Raw genomic sequence first — 10,802 nt, 5'->3', positions numbered from 1 at the left:
CAAGCAGACGGTGGTATGGGGGGTATAAATCGCCGGGGGCTGCATTTAGGCGGTATTTAGCATGCAAGCCAGCAAGATAGCCAGGTGAGCACTTAAGAGCCAGCGGTCCTGGATTGTGAGAGGGATCCCGGATTGGAGAAGGTGCAGGCTGGGCTGAGGGGACCCCCACCTCCAGTGCATAAATTTTGTGCACTGGGCCTCTAGTCCATTTATACATTTTTTTTTATTGATTTCAGAGAGAGGAAGGGAGAGGAGAGATAGAAACATCAAAGATGAGAATCATTGGTTGGCTGCCTCCTACATGACCCCCAATGGAGACTGAGCCCGCAACCCAGGCATGTGCCCTGACTGGAAATTGAACCTTGACCTCCTGGTTCATGGGTCAACACTCAATCACTGAGCCACACCAGCCAGGCAATTTTGTTTTGTTAATCTTTACCAGAAGATATTTTTTCCATTGCTTTTCAAAGAGAATGGAAGGGAGGGAGGATAGGACAGAATGAGAGAGAGAGAGAGAGAGAGAGAGAGAGAGAGAGAGAGAGAGAGAGAGAGAGAAACATTGATATGAGAGAGATACAATGACTGGTTATCTCCCAGAGGACAGGGAGCAAACCTGTAACCCAGGGACGTGCCCTTGATCGGAAATCAAACCTGTGACCCTTTGGTGCGCAGGCTGCCACTCTAACCACTGAAAAACACCAGCCAGGGAAAATAGCTTCACATTTTAATGGAACTAAGTTAACATTCCCCTTCTACAAATGAGCAGTAAAAAAATCATTCTGAGGAAACTAGAGTTTTGGTTTGGAAGGAGAAGGGGGGGTAAAGTTTGGAATTCACAAAATCTCACAGGTGAAAGGTGAAAGGTTCCTCAGAAGTCCTCTGGCTCAGCTGGCCACGTGACATCTGGTCTACAACAATCAGATATGGCCTTTGAGCCTATTATGACTACCATCAGCAAGAGAGGACTTAATGCTGCCTGGAGAATTCACACCCTTTGCCAAGAGCTCTGTTATGATAAAAGTCATAGGTAGCAGGGCCCTAAACGGTTTTGCTCAGTGGATAGAGCGTTGGCCTGTAGACTGAGGGGTCCCGGGTTTGATTCTGGTCAGGGGCACATGCCCAGGTTACAGGCTTGATCCCCAGTACTAGTGGGGGGCATGCAGGAGGCAGCTGAAAAATGATTCTCTTTCATCATTGATGTTTCTATCTTTCTCTCCCTCTCCCTCTCCCTCTCCCTTCCTCTCTGAAATCAATAAAAAAAAAAGTCATTGGTAGCAGGGGAAGGGATGCTATTTGTCCTGGGGATGGTAATGGGCAGGGCAGGCTTCCTGGGGGAAGTAATGCTTCAGCAAAGTCTTAGATGTGCAGTTGTTAGCCAGGTAAAGAAGGAAAATGGTGTTTTCAACTGAGGGAACCATAAATTCAAAGACAGGGCAGCACAAGAAAATGAGGCATGTTCAAAAATTTGGATATGCTGCAGCATGGCTGGTGCATAGGGTGTGTGAGGAAGTGTGCAAACTACTATGGATGGAGGAAGGCAGGGACCAGAGGTGATGAGGGGTATGAACTGTAGACAGGAAAGTAACATGGTTAGATATGAGTGCAGCTCTTTCTGGCAGTACTGTGAAAGACAGTTTGGGGAATCCATGGAGTATGTGATTCTAGTCAATCTTGAACATTAATGAATACTCAAATGTTCCAGTAAATGCAGATATTAAAAGCAATAATGTCAATAAAACTTTTCTTTTTACAGCAAAAGTAGAAACATTAACTATATAAACGTATTTTTCTTAACTAAAATTATGCTATATATGTTGTCCTCCATTCTATTTTTTTGCTTACTATATTCAGTTATTTGTCTACCACATGATATCTGTAAATAATCCAGATGCAAGTTAGACAACTGATTCAAATTTCTACATTAAAGAATCTACTTACATCCTTTAGAGTAATAATGTTTGGATGCTGTCCATAACGAAGAAGAATTTCAATTTCCTCTGTTGGGTCTCTCTTGCTTTTATCAATAATCTAAAAGGCAAATAATAATTACAAAATCTCATGAACTCTACAGTTATAAACCATAAGTATTTATAGCAACAGACAATGGGTAGCATCTTATGTAAACACTGTATATATAAGCCATTTATTAACCAGTTTTACTCAAGTACCTGGCCAGACTGTCTAATCAAAATTCAAAACCCAGTCTTGATGTAGATGACAAGGCTGTAAAGTAAATTCCATGCTAAGAATCACATTTCTACCAGGTCTCTCCAGTTTAAGTGTGCAGTAAGTTTAGGACTCATTAAAACGCAAAATCTTCAAGAAAAGGTACCAAGAACACAGTTAACATCTTTCTTTCATCCTTAAACATCTTAAACTTTAGGGAACTCAGTCAACTTCTAAGTCCTGTCAACACAGATACTTAAGAGCAACATATACACGGTGCTCCCCAAACATGTATACACACTTTAACAGCTGATAGCTCAATTGATGTTTCTTTCTTTTCAGCCAGACTAAGTTTTGAACAAAGGAAATTCATCCTAAAATGCTACTGGAAGTTTAAAAATGAAGTTGAAGTACAAACACTGCTTTTATAATTATTCAAAGTGTGTATACATTTCTGGGGGACACATGGATCTATATCTATATCTATATCTATATTTATATCTATATCTATATCATCTATCTATATATATCAGCACTACTAGCATCTGTGTATCGAATTAACTTTACTTCCTTTAATAAAATGCTTCAATGGAATATCCCATTAGTTGTAAGCTACTTATAAAAAATTAATTAACAGTTCAGTAGAGCAAGATTATTTTTGAAGCTAGGCAGAAAGCTAAGCAGAAAACCACACCTAGAGTTTTACTTGGCTAGAATTAAGTTTAATTATTATAATAAAGCCCTTTAAAATACTAACGTAGCTTTCCAGCCCTTTTATGTCAGCTGCTTCTTAAAAATACTTCTCTTAATGTTTTAATGTAAAGTAATATTGCATTTAAATAAGGTTTGCTTTCATATCATCCAAAAGGCAGTCGGAAATAAATTTTGTGACCTTCTTTTCTTTTCTTTTTTTTCATGTATGGGGCGTAATGTTACAGGAAGGCCATAGTACCCTGCCACCTGTAAAGAGTAAGCCCAAGTTGCTTTTGGATGTGTTATACACAGAGGAGCCACTCTTCAGGCGCTCTGCTCTCTTCACACCCAACTTATTTTCAATTTTAAAACAGCATAGTAATTAACGTATGCAATAAATACCCAAATGCTCTAGCAACCTAGCTTGCAACTCTCAACATGAGCTAAATCTGCTATTTGAAATGGATTTAGTTGTAAAACAGTTCTGTAGTTGGAAAACAGGGAAGACAGACATATAGGTGTCCACTGCAATCAATTGTAAAATAATAGTGTGGAATTAGGCAAATGGATGATTAAGAGGAACGGTATATGGAATAGACATGCCAATTCAAGGGATATGATCTGGGGTTAGTCTTCTGAGAACCAGAACACACTGGAAGTGTTATTTTTGGCAACATTCTGATCTGCTAATCTGAGCCCAGCTCACATTAAATCCATACTTATGCTTGTGGATCTTAGATTTGTAGTAATTTCAGTAGAACCAAGTTGTGCTGGGATTGGTTTTATGACTCTAATTTAACCCTTTGCACTCCGAACCATTCTGGACATTGGCTACCAGCTACTCGACGCTACTTTGCGGCGGAAACGTGCATTTACAGACCCTCGTATTATTTAGTATAATTTTGGAACCAAGTAACGTATTATAATGATATTGGACTTATATGAATTGGGTGACATCGAGGAATGTATATTTGCAAAAAAACCCAATATTTTATTGTTTATAATTTTGTACAGTATGATAAGTTTTGTAACACTCCCCAATATGCATTGCAGGCTGATTAGTGCATGTTTGACAGTAATAAGTGGTTTGACGCCTGCCACCAGGTGTTTTCCTGTTAGAACACACAATGCAGTCCCGTTTTCTTTGTCCCACATTGGGAATATGTAGTTTATTGTTTAATCCGACACAAAACCCGCTGACATTTCTTGTATATATCTTAGTAATTTTACGATATTTTGATTTAATTTCTTTTGCCATTTCAAGATAAAACTTCAGGGAAACATGCATGTCTCAAAAAGTTGCGTTGAAATAACTCAATTCCCCGTAATCACTAATAAACTGCAATGTCCCCTGAGAGGGGACATCCGAGTGATATGCTAGAATTCCGATGTCCCCTGAGAGGGGACAGCGGAGTGCAAAGGGTTAAATCACAATAATCCACAAATAGCTTCAAGATATTCTCAAGGTTTTGGTATACAGCTCCTGGTTTCTGTAATTCAAAGGGGGCCTCAGGACATTTTTGCTTTTTTCTGATGTGTTTATGGAGGCAAGGTAATCCTTAAACTATCTACAAAGTACGTTATTCACTGTTTCTCCTTTCATGTAAGTAATTTGAAAATTTCTATGTGCCCCAACTTTCATTATGAGAAATTAGTATACGAGCAAATTAAAATGTATTTCTGGTTTATCTTTATAGCTGACAGGAAGCCTTATGGACAATGGTGTCTTTTTAAAGCAATTAGATACAAGTTTAGAATAGTAATAATAATTTGTGTGTGTATATGCCTTCTCAGATATTTGCTATCCTATATAATAAAAGGGTAATATGTAAACAGACCGAACAGCAGAACAACCAATCAAAGTGTAATATGCTAATGATATGCTAAGGATGCTAAACCACTCACTATGATGTGCACTGACCACCAGGGGGCAGACAGTCAACTGGTCGACCAGTCGCTATGAAGTGCACTGACCACCAGGGGGAAGGGGTCCCTCAGCCTGTCCTGTGCCCTCTTGCAATCTGGGACCCCTCAGGGGATGTCAGAGAGCTGGTTTCAGCCCAATCCCACAGATCACTCCCCTTGGGAGGGTGCCAGACACAGGGCTCATGGCTGGCGAGCGCTGCTGTGGCAATGCGAGCCTCTCCCAATTGGGACTGATTGGGCGAGAGCCCACGCAGGCACAGTGGGATGAGCAGGAGCGGCAGATAGGAGCTGCAAGCAGTGCTGGACTGTGGGTTTTAGCCTGATCCCTGCAGGCCACCCAGAGGGACTCCACCCATGCATGAATTCGTGCACTGGGACTCTAGTCTATAATAATAAAAGCGTAATATGCTAATTAGACTGGACGTCCTTCCTGATGACCTTCTGGATGAAGCCGTGGTGGTTGGGCAGGGGCCAAGGCAGAGGCAATAAAGGCCCTGGCGGCCGGGGGCCGAGGCGGAGGTGGCCCCCACAGCGGCGGGGGCTGAGCCCCTTGCATGAATTTCATGCACTGGGCCTCTAGTGCATGTATAAAACACATTCATTTTTATTTTTACACTAGGGGCCCGGTGCACGAAATTCGTGCGGGGGGGGGGGCCCTCAGCCCAGCCTGCCCCCTCTCACATACTGGGAGCCCTCAGGGGATGTCCTAAGCCGCAGTCTGGCCTCCCTTTGTGGGAGGCGACCGGGCTGATCAGGGGAAGGCACCAACCCCATCACCCCGCTGCTGCAGCCACTGCCAGTCACCGCAGCCACCAAGGTGTTTTCATCAACATGGACTCCAATCCCTTCACCATGAAAAAGTGACAACTTTCTTTAGGCATTTTCAAGATGTGTCTTTCATAGGATATGACATTTCTTTATTATTTTTTTATCCTCACGTGAGGATATGTTTCCATTGATTTTTAGAGAATGTGGAAGAGAAAGAGAAAGACAGAGAGAAACATCAAAGTGAGAGGAACACTTTGATTGGTTGCCTCCAGCATGAGCGCTGACCTGGGCCCCAGCCAGGGAAGAGCCTGCAACCTAGGTATATGCTGTTGGTCAGAATTGAACCCAGACCCTTTGGTAGGCAGGCCGAGGCATCATCTACTGAGCCAAACCGGCTAGGGCAGGATATGATATTTCTTAGCCCCTCCAGCAGCAGACCTTCGTTTTTTTCTCCAGGAGTGAGGTGGAAAAACCCTACATCACCTTCTTCGATTCTTATTACCCAAGTTACTAAGAATATTACCAGTGGCATACAGGGAGCTTAGCCAATGAGCGGTCAGAAAAGGTGTTTCCTCTGTAGTTCACACCGATCCCCACCTCGGCCCCTGCCAAGGGGACCTCCAGCCCGCTCAGATAGCAGGCTCCGCCCTTGCCCAGGCCAGAGGGGCATTAGGTCTGGGCAGGGGAACCCCAGTCCGCTCCGATCCCCTGCCCAGGCCTAAGACCTCTGGCCAGGGCCTTTAGCCTGGGCAGGGGACCCCCAGCCCGCTCCAATTGCAGGCTCCGCCCCTGCCCAGGCCTCAGGCTTCTGGCCGGGGTGATTGCCAGCTCTGCCTCCCCGGGTGGCGTCTGGCGCTGCCCGCCCCGCCTCCCTGGTCCCCGATCTGCGTCCCGGATCCTGCGGGGGCGTCTGGCACTGCCCGCCCCACCTGCAGTATGCAAATTTAATGGCCATCTTTGTTGGGTTAATTTGCATACTCTTCTGATTGGCTGGTGGGTGTAGCGAAGGTACGGTCAATTAGCATCTTTGTCTTTTGTGTAGATAGAAATCATACTATATATTTAGATAAATAGATGGGTGGATGGAAGTAATCCCAATTAATGCCACTTTCCCACTAACTGAACAGGAGCTGCCCATACTTATAGACCAGCCGTGGGCAAACTATGGCCCGCGGGCCGGATCCGGCCCGTTTGAAATGAATAAAACTAAAAAAAAAAAAGACCATACCCTTTTATGTAATGATGTTTACTTTGAATTTATATTAGTTCACACAAACACTCCATCCATGCTTTTGTTCCGGCCCTCTGGTCCAGTTTAAGAACCCATTGTGGCCCTCGAGTCAAAAAGTTTGCCCACCCGTTATAGACTATTTCTAAGCTTGTAGGTAAGTTGAAAGCTTTAGACATTACTTGAATTGCTTGCAATGGGAGAGCAGAGGCTACCATTCCAATAAGTGAAAAGGCAGAGACTTGATATTTGTTCACTTTCAACTAAAGGTTTGCAACTCAAACTTTATCATAGAGCCATGTGTCTTGGTTTTGGCTTAGAAAAATCTTGATGCCTTAGAACACCTGATAAAATTAAAACAGCTAATGATAATATACTTAATGTTAGTGGTTCTTATTCTTTTATTGGTTCACAGATCCTTTTAAATGTGAAGAATGGTAAGAACATTGTTGCTAGAAAAATGTAAACATACAACATTTGGTATACAATCTTGAGGAATTCCCTGACACCTTGACTATAAAATGGAAGCTTCTGAAAGCAAAAGGGATGCTACAAAAAATCAGGTCAGTGTAAACTGGTACTGCCCTAAGCAAACTGGATGTACGCTACCTTACCTTTTTAGCTCACAGGGGAATCCACTGTAATGGATGGTTCCCTGATAATCACTAGCCAGATATTTAAATTAACTTTACCTTTTTATAACAAAAGGCACATTTACCAAAGAAGAGTGTAATGTTTAACTGGTACTGACATGCATGAATAAAAACTGTTAAAGTTGCATTTTAAATCTAAAATGACTTACCTTTACTGCAAACTCCATGTTTGTGGCTTTATGTATACATCTCTTACAAACAGAGTAGGAGCCAACTCCAATATCTTCTTTCACTTCATATCCATCAGTAAACTGAATACTGTTCCTGTGCAACTGCTACAAATACAATTATAAATTGACAAAGAGTTCTGTACTGACTTTGGTACATTTCATAATAGGGGAATATATTACTCAACATGAATTACTGATGTTAACTACAAATGAATATCAGTAAAAATAAAAACCAATCTTTACAAGCTTTATTCTTCCACAACTGTGTATTTTAGAAGTGTCTACAATAAAATGTACAGCATGAAATATGCCCTTTAAAAAACCTTAAGTTAAATTCAAAAAATTAAATATTTACAACAGAAAATGCAGAACTACTTGATGGACTGACAGCCTCGCCTGTGACTGAGCCCCAAGTACCTTTGCAAATAGGGAGAAGTTTCACACCTGGATTGAACACCTGGATTTTTGTCTCAGATGTACCACTTGTAGGTTGTGTAATCTTGAACTTGTGTTTTCTCAGAGGGTAATGGTGAGGATTAAATAACATTATTTGAAGGTGATATCTATTATCATCATTTTGGACTATCTGTAGCCATGCCTTCCTTTCTCCACCCTCAAGTCATAGCTTCAATACAACTTCTGCTAGAGAAGCCATTCATAGGTTAAGGACTAATAACATGAAGGATGATGAACAGTAAATTACTGGTTCCATAAACACACTGAGGGAAGTTCTACTGCCCTGAGCGATAGTGATAGATCCTCCCACCCCCATACCTATGAGCTTCATATAAGTTAAAAGTTGAATTCTATAGAATATTTTGCAATTTCTATGTTAGGTACAGAAGTTATCTCTTTACAACTTGCCATACACCACATAGTTGTCACAGTAAAAGAGAAAGACTATTTTAACCTGAACTTTGTTCAAAAACCACTGTTTAAATTGGTTTTCTAGAAAGTGGAGAAAGCAGCATGACTGACTCATAAAATAAACTTAAGAGCAAAAGCAACTTAATTATCAAGCAAATTCAAGCACTAATTATACCCTCAAAACAATTCCCTCTATGACTAGGAAGATGAATTAAATTTATCTTTCCATGATACTAGAATGAGAAGAAATAAATCTAATGTTTTGTACTTGTGTCCTCTAATAACATTTAATTTAATAGTTCAAGTCTCCTGTTACAAACACACCTACATATCTAGAAACCTGCTTCTGTGGTTTTTACATTTTTTTCTAGCTCTGATGATCATATGGGATAATGAGATAGAAGGCACCTTAAGACAGTACCCATAACCATTTCTGCATAATGACAATGGGGGCTCCAAAAGAACAAGGACACAAAACTTAGCAGACTTAAGATTTAAGTTCATTTTTATTTCTTAAATGTTTTTATGACAGAGGTTGGCAAACTATGGCCTGTGGGCCAAATCTGGTTCACTATTAGTTTTTCTAAATAAAGTTTTATTGGAACACAGAGATGCACATTCATTTTTGTATTGTCAATGGCTGCTTTTGTGCTGCAATGGCAGAGCTGAGTAGTTGCAACAGAGATCATATAGCCTACAAAGCCTCAAGTATTTATCATCTGGCCCTTTACAGAAAAAGTCTGCTAACCCCTCTTTTAAAGCAATCAGGGAACCAGGAGGCCTCAGTTCATCATAGCTGACCTGACAGAGGCAGAGGTTGAAACAAACTAGGCCTGATAAACATTTTGAGGCACAGGATAGGGGAGAGACAAGATGGTGATATTTATCTCAACTCTCTTAGAAGTCCACTTTTAAGTCAGACAAGTATTCAGGATTCTGGTGCGTGCAACCTTTTCAAAGGCATATGAAAAAAACTTCTAAGACTAACATCAATGATATAAAATGTATTTTAAGCTGCTCACTTAAGCCAGCAGATAAAATCTAAGCTAATTATTCATACAATGAACTATATCTTACATTTCAAACTTAAAATTACTTAGACATTCACTCACCTGAACAATTGAATGCACACCAACTGTCTGCATAGCTTGGCTTTCGTCATCTGAGGTAATAGCAACAAAACTAAACCCCCGAAAAAGCTGATGTGCATTAGCACTAGGTGGAATGCCAGGTGAATCTGAAAAAAATAATAAATTACCAAGAAGGTGATTACTTTGAAAGGCAATTAAGGGAAGAATTGTCCACATTATAATCTTTCACACTTTTTTCAGGAATTCTACATCTCAGGCACCTAGTACTTTCAGGATAACCCAGGGAGGAACTGTACCAGATCTGCCCTGATGGCTTATTGCCATCATAACTCTAATATCATATTCCCTCAGAGTCCAGAAAACAGCAAATTCACTTAAGAATATAATAAATCGATGAATTACTGGGCTAATGCTATTTTAAATTAGCACTGTCCCATAGAATTGCCTGCAGTGATGAACATTTTCTTTATCTGTGCTGTCCAAAATGGTAGCCACTAGCCACATGCAACTACTGAGCATCTGAAATGTGGTTAGTGTGACTGGGAAACAAAAATTTTAATTTTAATTAACTTAGGTTTAAATAACCACATGTGGCTACTGGCTACCATATTGGATGGTGCAGCCCTAAATGGTAACCTACCAATGTTATGGCTCCTGGTTAGGGGGAGATACAAGGGTGACCTACAGATAATTTAGGAGAAAAGAATTTAGTTCAGTGGTCTCAAGACATAATGTCAGAATTTAAAAATCTAAACTACAAGTTAAAAATTATTATATATATTTAAGGAACAAAAGTAATTTCTAGGATAATCATGGTATGCAATCCTTAAAATATATTTATGACACAATATGTATTGTTATTCAAATTATTTGTTGGAATCTACTGGTATTAATAGAAGTAGAAAAATGCTTTTACAGTATAGCTAATGTTCTCTTTAAAGACATAAACACACAATTAGGCATACTAATATTGATAAACATACTCTAAAGGCTAAGGGCAAGCAAAAAACAAATAGGTAAATCTACTTAAACATCAACTCTGTATAAAGGTCTTTTTGAACATCAGCTTGATATTCTCAGCAATATATAATTTAGTGAATTTTAAACCAATTATTATACTGAAGACTTCTGCTAAGAGAACCTATCTGGGCAGAATCCAATATAGAACTGTTCTATTCTGAGATTTTCCCTCTACCAGGACAAACTGTATTGAGAAAGCAAAGTAAAACACCACTACATA

The 10,802-nt window shown here is 40.3% G+C and overlaps 1 protein-coding gene and 1 non-coding gene across 7 annotated transcripts in view; both read right to left on the bottom strand.

Annotated features, from left to right (window-relative positions):
• Positions 1 to 10,802, bottom strand: part of RPS6KA3 (ribosomal protein S6 kinase A3) — a 112,831-nt gene that overhangs the window by 21,799 nt on the left and 80,230 nt on the right. For all 6 annotated transcript variants that reach the window (XM_023753676.1, XM_006088532.3, XM_023753673.1 and 3 more), the window contains 3 exons: positions 9,584 to 9,708; positions 7,584 to 7,709; positions 1,939 to 2,028 (listed from right to left, as the gene is read on the bottom strand). In XM_023753676.1, coding sequence (XP_023609444.1) covers positions 1,939 to 2,028; positions 7,584 to 7,709; positions 9,584 to 9,708 — 341 coding nt within the window. The remainder of the gene's footprint in view (positions 1 to 1,938; positions 2,029 to 7,583; positions 7,710 to 9,583; positions 9,709 to 10,802) is intronic.
• LOC111825987 lies at positions 3,082 to 3,210 on the bottom strand. Its single transcript, XR_002829225.1, has one exon. It is a non-coding gene; the product is annotated as a small nucleolar RNA SNORA11 (small nucleolar RNA).

This window comes from Myotis lucifugus, unplaced genomic scaffold, assembly GCF_000147115.1.
Source record: "Myotis lucifugus unplaced genomic scaffold, Myoluc2.0 scaffold_49, whole genome shotgun sequence".
Taxonomy (NCBI): Eukaryota; Metazoa; Chordata; class Mammalia; order Chiroptera; family Vespertilionidae; genus Myotis; species Myotis lucifugus.
The sequence above is the reverse complement of the archived record's forward strand: the minus strand, read 5'-3'. Positions and strand labels throughout refer to the sequence as shown.